At 51.7% G+C, this 16,380-nt stretch overlaps 1 protein-coding gene across 1 annotated transcript in view; it reads left to right on the forward strand.

The window, feature by feature from the left end:
* Positions 1-2,690: 2,690 nt before the first annotated feature.
* The window catches only part of LOC144685681 (ectonucleoside triphosphate diphosphohydrolase 2-like), a 57,366-nt gene continuing 43,676 nt past the window's right edge, over positions 2,691-16,380 (forward strand). The window contains exon 1 of the mRNA XM_078550465.1: positions 2,691-3,129. Within this exon, the coding sequence (XP_078406591.1) occupies positions 3,016-3,129 (114 nt within the window). The 5' untranslated portion in view covers positions 2,691-3,015. The remainder of the gene's footprint in view (positions 3,130-16,380) is intronic.

Here is a 16,380-nt window from a genome sequence, read left to right on the forward strand (position 1 = left end):
CTTTGTTAGCGTATCATCACAGGCACTCTATTCTCCTTTGGGGATGAGCTGGAAGGATTCCCAGGTTGACTATCAGCCTGTTAAACCACTTCATGAGCATACATCCTGTGGCCAAGAGCTCCTGGAGTGGAACTTGAACATGGAGCCACTGGCCTAGATGTTGGGACACTAGCCACTGCATCACAAGAAACCCTAGTGTCCAAGCTAGCAACAGGAAAACACTTCATTCTAGCAACCAGGAGGGAGTCCCTCCTATTAACAGGAAGGGACTCCATTCCATTTATAATACTGACCCTCCGACGGTGTCGCGCTCCCTCAGTACTGACCCTCTGACAGTTTAGCTCTCCCTCAGTACTGACCCTCTGACAGTGCAGCACTCCCTCAGTACTGACCCTCTGACAGTTTAGCTCTCCCTCAGTACTGACCCTCTGACAGTGCAGCACCCCCTCAGAACTGACCCCCTGACAGTGCAGCACTCCCTCAGTACTGACCCTCTGACAGTGTAGTCCTCCCTCAGAACTGACCCTCTGACAGTGTAGCCCTCCCTCAGAACTGACCCTCTGACAGTGCAGCACTCCCTCAGTGCTGACCCTCTGATAGTGCAGCACTCCCTCAGTGCTGACCCTCTGACAGTGCAGCACTCCCTCAGTGCTGACCCTCTGACAGTGCAGCACTCCCTCAGTGCTGACCCTCTGATAGTGCAGCACTCCCTCAGTGCTGACCCTCTGACAGTGCAGCACTCCCTCAGAACTGACCCTCTGACAGTGCAGCACTCCCTCAGTGCTGACCCTCTGATAGTGCAGCACTCCCTCAGTGCTGACCCTCTGACAGTGCAGCACTCCCTCAGTGCTGACCCTCTGATAGTGCAGCACTCCCTCAGTACTGACCCTCTGACAGTGCAGCACTCCCTCAGTACTGACCCTCTGATAGTGCAGCACTCCCTCAGTGCTGACCCTCTGACAGTGCAGCACTCCCTCAGTGCTGACCCTCTGATAGTGCAGCACTCCCTCAGTGCTGACCCTCTGACAGTGCAGCACTCCCTCAGAACTGACCCTCTGACAGTGCAGCACTCCCTCAGTGCTGACCCTCTGATAGTGCAGCACTCCCTCAGTGCTGACCCTCTGACAGTGCAGCACTCCCTCAGTGCTGACCCTCTGATAGTGCAGCACTCCCTCAGTACTGACCCTCTGACCGTGCAGCACTCCCTCAGTACTGACCCTCTGATAGTGCAGCACTCCCTCAGTGCTGACCCTCTGACAGTGCAGCACTCCCTCAGTGCTGACCCTCTGATAGTGCAGCACTCCCTCAGTACTGACCCTCTGACAGTGCAGCACTCCCTCAGTGCTGACCCTCTGACAGTGCAGCACTCCCTCAGTACTGACCCTCTGACAGTGCAGCACTCCCTCAGTACTGACCCTCTGATAGTGCAGCACTCCCTCAGTGCTGACCCTCTGATAGTGCAGCACTCCCTCAGCACTGACCCTCTGACAGTGCAGCACTCCCTCAGTACTGACCCTCTGACAGTGCAGCACTCCCTCAGTGCTGACCCTCTGATAGTGCAGCACTCCCTCAGTGCTGATCCTCTGACAGTGCAGCACTCTCTCAGTACTGACCCTCTGATAGTGCAGCACTCCCTCAGCACTGACCCTCTGACAGTGCAGCACTCCCTCAGTACTGACCCTCTGATAGTGCAGCACTCCCTCAGTACTGACCCTCTGACAGTGCAGCACTCCCTCAGTGCTGACCCTCTGACAGTGCAGCACTCCCTCAGTACTGACCCTCTGACACTGCAGCACTCCCTCAGTACTGACCCTCTGACAGTGCAGCACTCCCTCAGTGCTGACCCTCTGACAGTGCAGCACTCCCTCAGTACTGACCCTCTGACACTGCAGCACTCCCTCAGTACTGACCCTCTGACAGTGCAGCTCTCCCTCAGTGCTGACCCTCTGACAGTGCAGCACTCCCTCAGTACTGACCCTCTGACAGTGCAGCACTCCCTCAGTACTGACCCTCTGATAGTGCAGCACTCCCTCAGTACTGACCCTCTGACAGTGCAGCACTCCCTCAGTGCTGACCCTCTGACAGTGCAGCACTCCCTCAGTACTGACCCTCTGACACTGCAGCACTCCCTCAGTACTGACCCTCTGACAGTGCAGCACTCCCTCAGTGCTGACCCTCTGACAGTGCAGCACTCCCTCAGTACTGACCCTCTGACACTGCAGCACTCCCTCAGTACTGACCCTCTGACAGTGCAGCACTCCCTCAGTGCTGACCCTCTGACAGTGCAGCACTCCCTCATTACTGACCCACTGACAGTGCAGCACTCCCTCAGTACTGACCCTCTGACAGTGCAGCACTCTCTCAGAACTGACCCTCTGACAGTGCAGCACTCCCTCAGTACTGACCCTCTGATAGTGCAGCACTCCCTCAGAACTGACCCTCTGACAGTGCAGCACTCTCTCAGAACTGACCCTCTGACAGTGCAGCACTCCCTCAGTACTGACCCTCTGATAGTGCAGCACTCCCTCAGAACTGACCCTCTGACAGTGCAGCACTCCCTCAGTACTGACCCTCTGACAGTGCAGCACTCCCTCAGCACTGCTCTGTGAGGTTGAGAATGAGAACCAGGCTGCGGGGAGGGCAGGTCGGCACTTGCTGTGAGTGTGAGAGCCTCAGCTTGCGCTGTGGAAATAAGTTCGCGTGTTTCTGACGCCCTGGGCTCTCCGGGAGAGGTTTCCACCCAGAGGTGGCCGCTGTCCAGCGTTTCCATGCGGACAGTCCGGAGGGGCTGAGAGTGGACTGGACAATCCCGGAGAAGAGGGGGGTTCTGCTGCCTCTGCACATTGAGAGTTCCGGGGCAGGAGCCGGAGCTGTGGAGTGATTGAGGAGTGGCTGACATTCACACTTACAGCAACAACCACTCGGGCTGCTGCTCTTCCGTGAGCAGCTCTCTGCAACCTGTGTGTGTGACAGCTCCGCTCTGTCTGCAGAATTCTCTTTGCAGATAACCTCACCATGCCTGGCATTTATCACCTCATCATTTCAGTGGCACTCGGGGTTTTGGGGTTGTTAGGGATCATCCTGCTGTGCGCAACCAGCCGGGACCAGGAGCTGCCTCCTCCTTACAAGGTGAGTCTCTCCACTCCTCTTCCTGTATGTGCTGGTGAACAGTCAGAGCCCATGTCTGACTGCCCGCGATCTTTCTCGCTGTCAGTCTGTAACGCCAGCTTGTGAAATGAAAACAGCTGCAAGGTTGACAGTTACTTTCAGAGACAGGTATTCACTTCCCTTTCAGCTGAGCCCAACTCGGGAAGGCAATGGGATGAATTGCTCAGAGCCCACCTGATGCCTGGACAACCCAAAATTTCCAGAGCCATGTGTTTGTGTCCCGTGTCTGCCTTGTCCAGGAATTACTGTGCCCGGTGTTTACTGTGCCCGGTGTTTACTGTGTTTGGTGTTTACTTTCTTGGTGTTTATTGTGTTCGGTGTTTATTGTGTTCGGTGTTTATTGTGTTCGGTGTTTACTGTTCTTGGTGTTTATTGTGTTTGGTGTTTATTGTGTTTGGTGTTTACTGTTCTTGGTGTTTATTGTGTTCGGTGTTTATTGTGTTCGGTGTTTACTGTTCTTGGTGTTTATTGTGTTCGGTGTTTATTGTGTCCGGTGTTTACTGTTCTTGGTGTTTACTGTGTCCGGTGTTTATTTTGTCCGGTGTTTACTATGTCCGATGTTTTTTGTGTTTGGTGTTTACTGTTCTTGGTGTTTATTGTGTCTGGTGTTTATTGTGCTCGGTGTTTACTGTGCTCAGTGTTTATTATGTTCGGTGTTTATTGTGTTCGGTGTTTACTGTTCTTGGTGTTTATTGTGTTCGGTGTTTATTGTGTTCGGTGTTTATTGTGCTCGGTGTTTACTGTACTTGGTGTTTATTGTGTTCGGTGTTTATTGTGTTCGGTGTTTATTATGTTCGATGTTTACTGTTCTTGGTGTTTATTGTGTTCGGTGTTTATTGTGTCCGGTGTTTATTATGTTCGGTGTTTATTGTGTTCGGTGTTTACTGTTCTTGGTGTTTATTGTGTTCGGTGTTTATTATGTTCGGTGTTTACTGTTCTTGGTGTTTATTGTGTTCGGTGTTTATTGTGTCCGGTGTTTATTGTGTTCGGTGTTTATTGTGTTCGGTGTTTACTGTTCTTGGTGTTTATTGTGTTCGGTGTTTATTGTGCTCGGTGTTTATTGTGTTCGGTGTTTATTGTGTTCGGTGTTTATTGTGTTCGGTGTTTATTGTGCTCGGTGTTTATTGTGTTCGGTGTTTACTGTACTTGGTGTTTATTGTGTTCGGTGTTTATTGTGTTCGGTGTTTATTATGTTCGATGTTTACTGTTCTTGGTGTTTATTGTGTTCGGTGTTTATTGTGTCCGGTGTTTATTATGTTCGGTGTTTATTGTGTTCAGTGTTTACTGTTCTTGGTGTTTATTGTGTTCGGTGTTTATTATGTTCGGTGTTTACTGTTCTTGGTGTTTATTGTGTTCGGTGTTTATTGTGTCCGGTGTTTATTGTGTTCGGTGTTTATTGTGTTTGGTGTTTACTGTTCTTGGTGTTTATTGTGCACGGTGTTTATTGTGTTTGGTGTTTACTGTTCTTGGTGTTTATTGTGTTCTGTGTTTATTGTGTTTGGTGTTTACTGTTCTTGGTGTTTATTGTGTTCGGTGTTTATTATGTTCGGTGTTTATTGTGTTCAGTGTTTACTGTTCTCGGTGTTTATTGCGCTCGGTGTTTATTGTGTTCGGTGTTTATTGTGTTTGGTGTTTACTGTTCTTGGTGTTTATTGTGTTTGGTGTTTACTGTTCTTGGTGTTTATTGTGTTCAGTGTTTATTGTGGCCGGTGTTTATTGTGTTCAGTGTTTACTGTTCTCGGTGTTTATTGTGCTCGGTGTTTATTGTGCTCGGTGTTTGCCGTGTCCGGTGTTTATTGTGTCCAGTGTTTATTGTGTCCATTGTTTATCATGTCCAGTGTTTGCCGTGTCCGGTGTTTGCTGTATCCGGTGTTTGCCGTACCCAGTGTTTGCCGTGTCCGGTGTTTGCTGTATCCGATGTTTGCCGTACCCAGTGTTTGCTGTGTCCGGTGTTCCTTGTGTCTGGCATTTGCTGAGGCTCAGTACAACTGTGCCAGGGGCACTGGTCCCAGGTTTTCAGAAGGATCCAGCTAACTGTCCTGATTTTCCTGAAAATGGGAGCAGGTGATACAGACTGCTCCCTGCCCAGAAACTGTACCAGTAAACATCATCCTACCTAACTGGTTTTTAGGACATTGAGTGGGATACGGTAAGGCTAAAGTTACTGTTTTTATTCAGGAGCAATCGAGGTAAACAGCTCAGCTGGGCGATTGTTCTGAACCATTCCCTACTCCACACATTGGGGTATGATTCCCTTGTACCCCAGGATCCAGCACAGGATCCTGTCTGCTCGTTCTAATCATTTCTCTTTCCCCATCCCCTCCATCCCAGGATCTGTTACCCAGTGTCTCACTCAATTTCCCAGTGAGGAGCCAACTCAGATTCCACCCACTGTTTCTCGGTGCCTGGGCTCCTTCTGCTGTTGCTTCACACAACACCTCCTTCCTCAAGCGTTTGCAGCTGGTGCTGGCTGGAGGCAGAGCCAATCCAAGTCTGAACTGTGTTTGTGTGGTGAGAGGAGGCTGTAAACACTGCCAATCTACACAGTAGATCCCAGAGTTGCTGCATCCTTAGCAGTCAGGGACCATCACTGAGCCAGTTTGGCAAATGGATAGCCAGGGGATACAGAGATATGTGATAAATGGCAGAAGAACAAGAGGTGAGGTGAAGAGAAATGATTTTATACAGCGAACCATTGTGATCTGTAGTGCATTGGCTGAAAGGCTCATGGAGCAGATTCAATATTAACTTTCAAAAGAGAATTAGATAAATATTTGAAGGACAAACATTACAGGGGCACAATATTTGTTGAGTGGGTGGGCGTGCACCCGACCCGCTCGAGTGTAAAATAGCGCGTGATGATGTTGGGCGGGTGTCCCAACGTCATCACACACTTGCACGACACTCGCACAGTGGGCACACGTGGGAGTCAGAGCTGCACCCATCATGCATTACCAGGCCAGTTAAGGCCATTAAAAAGGCAATTAAGCTAGATTTTACATTGCCCATGCGATTTCGCGTTCATCACACGTGCAAAACGGGCAGGCAGGCGACAATTTGCTAAATCTCATGCAAGAGCAGGGTAAAAAGGGTCAGCATTTCCAGGCTTCTTTTCAGGACTCACTGCTGTCTGCCAGGGGCCTTCCAGGTATCAGACAGCCTTCCCTTACCCTGGGAATGGGGATTGTGGTGTCTGCTGGAGGCACCTCCTCTGAGGAAGAAGAGAGGGGCAGAAGGGAGAGGAGGCTAGATGTCCCAATGTAGCTTCCGGGGGAGGGACCTGTGGGAGGAGAGGCGCAGGCACAAGGGGCGCAGGGCCAGCAGGAAGTCCAAGGCGGAAGGGGCCACAGAAGACGCCACTATCCTGCTGCCAGGGTTTACAGGCAGAAATGCAGCTACCTCAATATGCCTGAGGTGCAATGCCATCTCTCAAGGGAGACAGTGACCTCCAACTGTCAGGGGATCAGGCCTGAGGTCATCTCCGACTGTGTGGGTGGACACCCCATGCCAGTGGCTCTGAAGGTCACAGTGGCCTCAACTTCTATGCCCAGAAGGGTGACAAGGGCTATCTGTTGAAAAGGTGGCCTATGACACCTCTCCGCCACCCAAGAACAGAGGCAGTGCAACATTTTAATAGTAGTCATGCCTCCACAAGGGTGGTGATAGAGAGGACCATAGATCTTCTCAAGATGTGTTTCCAATGCCTGGACCGTTCAGGGGGAGCACTACAATACTACAATGAGCAGGTGTCATTGATAGTGGTTGTATGCTGCACTCTCCACAATCTGGCACTGGTGAGGGGGGAACCACTGGAGAAAGAGGATCTTGACGCACAGGCCACAGGTGATGAATCCGGTAGTGAGTGAGAAGAGGAGCACAGTGAGGAGAACACTGAGTGTGTGGAGGCAGACCTCGGTAACCTCCAGGGAGGCAGTGACACCAGGGATCCATCACTCCTTCAGCTAGGCTGCCAAGGATCTGCTTCCACCTCACACCAGGGCTGCCGCCTCCATCCTGGGTGTCTGAAATGAACCTTTCATTTGAACCCAAAGTCCACTCAGTGCCTGTGCAATAAATTATCGAGCCTCTCAGCCCAGTGTTACACACTGGCATCCCCTGCACCAGAAAATAAAGGTAAAGCATATTCAGGCCATCAGAACAAAAGCAAATTTAATGTTATTGTCACATTGAAAGCATAATGACATTACCATTACTAGTATTGATACCCAAACCAGCAGACAAATAAACCAAACATAAATGAACAGAAAATCACCCGTGAACTGTCCCTCTTGTCCTCATGGTGTCTTTAACTTATGTTTCCCTCACCAATGTGCCCTGACATTCTAGCCGCCGACCTAATGCCACCGAGGTGCTGGTATCTACGCTGGTCCCTAGTTCAGAGAGTGGGTGTGACACAGGTGCAGATGAAGCCTGGTGGTCCTCCGGTATCAGGGGTGGTCCTTCGGGGTCCAGAGAGTGAGTGCTAACACAGAACAGATATTCTTCCATGACAGCCCTGCAGGGGAGGCCTGGGCTGCTATAAAAACAGTCGCCGGGTCACCATTGGACCCGGCAGCCAACAGGCCCCCACCACCATCCCGGCCGTGCCTGACCAGTGAGGAGCCACGTTTCACACTGGGAGGGCCTCAGTGTGAAGCCACGGTCAGGGGCTGATGACAGGCTTCAGTTCCACACACACTGATGACAGTTCCACAAACACTGACTCTCACTGGTGTACAGTTCCACACACACACTGACTCTCACTGGGGCATGGGTTCGACACACACTGACTCTCACTGGGATACAGTTCCACACACACTGACTCTCACTGGGGTACAGTTCCACACACACTGACTCTCACTGGGGTACAGTTCCACACATACTGACTCTCACTGGGGTACAGTTCCACAGACACACTGACTGTCACTGGGGTACGGGTTCCACACACATTGACTTTCACTGGCGAACAGTTCCACACACACTGACTCTCACTGGGGTACAGTTGTACACACACTGACTCTCACTGGAATACAGTTCCACACACACTGACTCTCACTGGGGTACAGTTCAACAGACACCAACTCTCACTGGGGCACGGGTTCCACACACACTGACTCTCACTGGGGTACAGTTCCACACACACTGACTGTCACTGGGGTACGGGTTTCACACACACTGACTATCACTGGGATACAGTTCCACATACACTGACTCTCACTGGGGTACAGTTCCACACACACTGACTCTCACTGGGCTACTGTATCACACACACTGACTCTCACTGGGATACAATTCCACACACACTGACTCTCACTGGGGTACGGGTTCCACACACGCTGACTCTCACTGGGGTACAGTTCCACACACACTGACTCACACTGGGGTACAGTTCCACACACACTGACTCTCAATGGGGTACGGGTTCCACACGCTAACTCTCACTGGGATACATTTACACACACACTGACTCTCACTGGGGTACAGTTCCACAAACACTGGCTCTCACTGGGGTACGGGTTCCACACACACTGACTCTCACTGGGGTACAGTCTCACACAGACTGGCTTTCGCTGGGCGCTGGGGTACAGTTCCACAGGCACTGACTCTCACTGGGATACGATTCCACACACACTGACTCTCGCTGGGATACAGTTGCACACACACTGACTCTCACTGGGGTACAGTTTCGCACACACTGACTCTCACTGGTACAGTTCCACACACTCTGACTCTCACTGGGGTACAATTGCACACACACTGACTCTCACTGGAATACAGTTCCACACACACTGACTCTCAGTGGGGTACAGTTCCACACACACTGACTCTCACTGGGATACAGTTCCACAGACACCAACTCTCACTGGGGCACGGGTTCCACACACACTGACTGTCACTGGGGTACAGTTCCACACACACTGACTCTCACTGGGATACAGTTCCACACACACTGACTCTCACTGGGGTACAGCGGTACACACACTGACTCTCACTGGGGTACAGTTCCACAAACACTGGCTCTGACTGGGGTACGGGTTCCACACACACTGACTCTCACTGGGGTACAGTCCCATACAGACTGACTTTCGCTGGGCACTGGGGTACAGTTCCACTGGCACTGACTCTCATTGGGGTACGATTCCACACACACTGATTCTCGCTGGGGTACAGTTCCACACACACTGACTCTCACCGGGGTACCGTTCCACACACGCTGACTCTCACTGGTATAGTTCCACACACACTGACTCTCACTGGAGTACAGTTCCACAGACATCAGCTCTCACTGGGGTGCGGGTTCCACACACACTGACTGTCACTGGGATACAGTTCCACACAAACTGACTCTCATTGGGGCACAGATCCACACACACTGACTCTCGCTGGGGTACAGTCCCATACACATTGACTCTCAATGGGGTACAGTTCCACGCACACAGACTCTCACTGGGGTACGGGTTCCACACACACTGACTCTCACTGGGGTACAGTTCCACACATACTGACTCTCACTGGGGTACAGTTCCACAGACACACTGACTGTCACTGGGGTACGGGTTCCACACACACTGACTCTCACTGGGATACAGTTCCACGCATGCTGACTTTCACTGGCGAACAGTTCCACAAGCACTGATTCTCACTAGGGTACAGTTCCACACACACTGACTCTCACTGGGGCACAGTTGTACACACACTGACTCTCACTGGAATACAGTTCCACACACACTGACTCTCACCGGGGTACAGTTCCACAGACACCAACTCTCACTGGGGCACGGGTTCCACACACACTGACTCTCACTGGGGTACAGTTCCACACACACTGACTCTCACTGTGGTACAGTTTCACACACACTGACTCTCACTGGGGTACATTTCCACACACACTGACTCTCACTGGGATACAGTTCCACACACACTGACTCTCACTGGGGTACAGTTCCACACACACTGACTCTCACTGTGGTACAGTATCACACACACAGACTCTCACTGGGATACAGTTCCACACACACTGACTCTCACTGGGGTACTGTTCCACAGACACCAACTCTCACTGGGGCACGGGTTCCACACACACTGACTGTCACTGGGGTACGGGTTTCACACACACTGACTATCACTGGGATACAGTTCCACATACACTGACTCTCACTGGGGTACAGTTCCACACACACTGACTCTCACTGGGCTACTGTATCACACACACTGACTCTCACTGGGATACAAATCCACACACACTGACTCTCACTGGGGTACGGGTTCCACACACGCTGACTCTCACTGGGGTACAGTTCCACACACACTGACTCACACTGGGGTACAGTTTCAACTTACACTGAATCTCATTGGGGTACGGGTTTCACACGCTAACTCTCACTGGGATACATTTACACACACACTGACTCTCACTGGGGTACAGTTCCACAAACACTGGCTTTCACTGAGATACGATTCCACACACACTGACTCTCGCTGGGGTACAGTTGCACACACACTGACTCTCACTGGGGTACAGTTTCACACACACTGACTCTCACTGGTACAGTTCCACACACTCTGACTCTCACTGGGGTACAATTGCACACACACTGACTCTCACTGGAATACAGTTCCACACACACTGACTCTCAGTGGGGTACAGTTCCACACACACTGACTCTCACTGGGATACAGTTCCACAGACACCAACTCTCACTGGGGCACGGGTTCCACACACACTGACTGTCACTGGGGTACGGGTTACACACACACTGACTCTCACTGGGATACAGTTCCACACACACTGACTCTCACTGGGGTACAGTATCACACACACTGACTCTCACTGGGGTACAGTTCCACAAACACTGGCTCTGACTGGGGTACGGGTTCCACACACACTGACTCTCACTGGGGTACAGTCCCATACAGACTGACTTTCGCTGGGCACCGGGGTACAGTTCCACTGGCACTGACTCTCATTGGGGTACGATTCCACACACACTGATTCTCGCTGGGGTACAGTGCCACACACACTGACTCTCACTGGTATAGTTCCACACACACTGACTCTCACTGGAGTACAGTTCCACACACTCTGGCTCTCACTGGTGTACAGTTCCACAGACATCAGCTCTCACTGGGGTGCGGGTTCCACACACACTGACTGTCACTGGATACAGCTCCACACAAACTGACTCTCATTGGGGTACAGATCCACACACACTGACTCTCGCTGGGGTACAGTCCCATACACATTGACTCTCAATGGGGTACAGTTCCACGCACACTGACTTTCACTGGGGTACGGGTTCCACACACACTGACTCTCACTGGGGTACAGTTCCACACACACTGACTCTCACTGGGATACAGTTCCACACACACTGACTCTCAGTGGGGTACATTTCCACACACACTGACTCTCACTGGGATACAGTTCCACACGCACTGAAGCTCACTGGGGTAGAGTTCCACAGACACCAAGTTTCACAGAGGTACGGGTTCCACACACACTGACTCTCACTGGGGTACAGTTCAACAGACACTGACTCTCACTGGGGTACAGTTCAACACACACTGACTCTCACTGGAGTACAGTTCCACACACACTGACTCTCACTGGAGTACAGTTCCACACACACAGACTCTCACTGGGATACAGTTCCACACACACTGACTCTCACTGGGGTACAGTTCCACAGACACCAACTCTCACTGGGGTGAGGCTTTCACACACAATGACTCTCACTGGCGGACGGGTTCCACACACACTGACTGTCACTGGTATACAGTTCCACACACACTGACTCTCACTGGGGTACAGTACCACACACACTGACTCTCACTGGGTTACAGTCCCGCACACACTGACTCTCACTGGGGTACAGTATCACACACACTGACTCTCGCTGGAATACAGTTCCACACACACTGACTCTCACTGGCGTACAGTTCCACAGACACCAACTCTCACTGGGGTGAGGCTTTCACACACAATGACTCTCACTGGGGTACAGTTCCACACACACTGACTCTCACTGGAATACAGTTCCACACACACTGACTCTCACTGGGGTACAATTCCACACACACTGACTCTCACTGGGGTAGAATTGCACACACACTGACTCTCACTGGAATACAGTTCCACACACACTGACTCTCACTGGGGTACAGTGCCACACACACTGTCTCTCACTGGGATACAGTTCGACACAAACTGACTCTCACTGGGATACAGTTCCACACACACTGACTCTCACTGGGGTACAGTTCCACACACACTGTCTCTCACTGGGGTACAGTATCACACACACTGACTCTCGCTGGAATACAGTTCCACACACACTGACTCTCACTGGGCTACAGTTCCACAGACACCAACTCTCACAGGGGCACGGGTTCCACACACACTGACTGTCACTGGGGTATGGGTTACACACACACTGACTCTCACTGGGGTACAGTTCCACACACACTGACTCTCACTGGGGTACAGTATCACACACACTGACTCTCACTGGGGTACAGTTCCACAAACACTGGCTCTCACTGGGTTACGGGTTCCACACACACTGACTCTCACTGGGGTAGAGTCCCATACAGACTGACTTTCGCTGGGCACTGGGGTACAGTTCCACAGGCACTGACTCTCATTGGGGTACGATTCCACACACACTGACTCTCGCTGGGGTACAGTTCCACACACACTGACTCTCACTGGTTTAGTTCCACACACATTGACTCTCACTGGAGTACAGTTCCACACACTCTGACTCTCACTGGGGTACAGTTCCACAGACATCAGCTCTCACTGGGGTGCGGGTTCCACACACACTGACTGTCACTGGGATACAGTTCCACACAAACTGACTCTCATTGGGGTACAGATCCACACACACTGACTCTCGCTGGGGTACAGTCCCATACACATTGACTCTCAATGGGGTACAGTTCCACGCACACTGACTCTCACTGCGGGTACAGTTCCACACACACTGACTCTCACTGGGGTACAGTCCCATACAGACTGACTTTCGCTGGGCACTGGGGTACAGTTCCACAGGCACTGACTCTCATTGGGGTACGATTCCATACACACTGACTCTCGCTGGGGTACAGTTCCACACACACTGACTCTCACTGCGGGTACAGTTCCACACACACTGACTCTCACTGGGATACAGTTCCACACGGACTGAATCTCACTGGGGTACAGTTCCACAGACACCAAGTTTCACAGAGGTACGGGTTCCACACACACTGACTCTCACTGGGGTACAGTTCCACAGACACTGACTCTCACTGGGGTACAAGTCAACACACACTGACTCTCACTGGAGTACATTTCCACACACACTGACTCTCACTGGGATACAGTTCCACACACACTGACTCTCACTGGGGTACAGTTCCACAGACACCAACTCTCACTGGGGTGAGGCTTTCACACACAATGACTCTCACTGGGGGACGGGTTCCACACACACTGAATGTCACTGAGATGCAGTTCCACACACACTGACTCTCACTGGGGTACAGTTCCACACACACTGGCTCTCACTGGGTTACAGTCCCCCACACACTGACTCTCACTGGGTTACAGTCCCGCACACACTGACTCTCACTGGGGTACAGTTCCACACACGCTGACTCTCACTGAGGTACAGTTCCACACACACTGACTCTCACTGGAGTACAGTTCCACACACTCTGACTCTCACTGGGGTACAATTGCACACACACTGACTCTCACTGGAATACAGTTCCACACACACTGACTCTCACTGGGGTACAGTTCCACACACACTGACTCTCACTGGGATACAGTTCGACACGCACTGACTCTCACTGGGATACAGTTCCACACACACTGACTCTCACTGGGGTACAGTTCCACACACACTGTCTCTCACTGGGGTACAGTATCACACACATTGACTCTCGCTGGAATAAAGTTCCACACACACTGACTCTCACTGGGCTACAGTTCCCCAGACACCAACTCTCATTGGGGCACGGTTCCACACACACTGACTCTTACTGGGTTCCAGTCCCGCACACACTGACTCTCACTTGGCTACAGTTCCACAGACACCAACTCTCACTGGGGCACGGGTTCCACACACACTGACTGTCACTGGGGTTACAGTTCCACACACACTGACTCTCACTGTGGTACAGTCCCACACAGACTGACTTTCGCTGGGCACTGGGGTACAGTTCCACAGGCACCAACTCTCATTGGGGTACGATTCCACACACTGACTCTCGCTGAGGTACAGTTCCACACACACTGACTCTCACTGGGGTACAGTTCCACACACACTGACTCTCACTGGAGTACTGTTCCACACACTCTGACTCTCACTGGGGTACAGTTCCACAGACATCAGCTCTCACTAGGGTGTGGGTTCCACACACACTATCACTGGGATACAGTTCCACACAAACTGACTCTCATTGGGGTACAGATCCACACACACTGACTCTCGCTGGGGTACAGTCCCATACACATTGACTCTCAATGGGGTACAGTTCCACACACACTGACTCTCACTGGGCTACGGGTTCCACACACACTGACTCTCACTGCGATACAGTTCCACACACACTGACTCTCACTGGGGTACAATTCCACACACACTGACTCACACTGGGATACAGTTCCACATGCACTGAATCTCACTGGGGTACAGTTCCACAGACACCAAGTTTCACAGAGGTACGGGATACACACACACTGACTCTCACTGGGGTACAGTTCAACAGACACTGACTTTCACTGGGGTACAGTTCCACACACACTGACTCTCACTTGGCTACAGTTCCACAGACACCAACTCTCACTGGGGCACGGGTTCCACACACACTGACTGTCACTGCGGTACGGGTTACACACACACTGACTCTCACTGGGGTTACAGTTCCACACACACTGACTCTCACTGTGGTACAGTCCCACACAGACTGACTTTCGCTGGGCACTGGGGTACAGTTCCACAGGCACCGACTCTCATTGGGGTACGATTCCACACACTGACTCTCGCTGAGGTACAGTTCCACACACACTGACTCTCACTGGGATACAGTTCCACACAAACTGACTCTCGTTGGGGTACAGATCCACACACACTGACTCTCACTGGGGTACAGTCCCATACACATTGACTCTCAATGGGGTACAGTTCCACACACACTGACTCTCACTGGGGTACATTTCCACACACACTGACTCTCACTGGGCTACGGGTTCCACACACACTGACTCTCACTGCGATACAGTTCCACACACACTGACTCTCGCTGGGGTACAATTCCACACACACTGACTCACACTGGGATACAGTTCCACATGCACTGAATCTCACTGGGGTACAGTTCCACAGACACCAAGTTTCACAGAGGTACGGGATCCACACACACTGACTCTCACTGGGGTACAGTTCAACAGACACTGACTTTCACTGGGGTACAGTTCCACACACACTGACTCTCACTGGGGTACAGTTCCGCACACACTGACTCTCACTGGAGTACAGTTCCACACACACTGACTCTCACTGGGGTACAGTTCCACAGACACCAACTCTCACCGGGGTGAGGCTTTCACACACAGTGACTCTCACTGGGGGACGGGTTCCACACACACTGACTCTCACTGGTATACAGTTCCACACACACTGACTCTCACTGGGGTACAGTTCCACACACACTGACTCTCACTGGGTTACAATCCTGCACACACTGACTCTCACTGGGGTACAGTTCCGCACACACTGACTCTCACTGGGGTACAGTTCCACACACACTGACTCTCACTGGGATACAGTTCCACACACACTGACTTTCACTGGTATACAGTTCCACACACACTGACTCTCACTGGGGTACAGTTTCACACACACTGTCTCTCACTGGGATACAGTTCCACACACACTGACTCTCACTGGGGTACAGTTCCACAGACACCAAGTTTGACAGAGGTACGGGATCCACACACACTGACTCTCACTGGGGTACAGTTCCACACACACTGACTCTCACTGGGGTACAGTTCCGCACACACTGACTCTCACTGGAGTACAGTTCCACACACACTGACTCTCACTGGGGTACAGTTCCACAGACACCAACTCTCACCGGGGTGAGGCTTTCACACACAGTGACTCTCACTGGGGGACGGGTTCCACACACACTGACTCTCACTGGTATACAGTTCCA

Source organism: Cetorhinus maximus, chromosome 10, assembly GCF_964194155.1.
Source record: "Cetorhinus maximus chromosome 10, sCetMax3.hap1.1, whole genome shotgun sequence".
Taxonomy (NCBI): domain Eukaryota; kingdom Metazoa; phylum Chordata; class Chondrichthyes; order Lamniformes; family Cetorhinidae; genus Cetorhinus; species Cetorhinus maximus.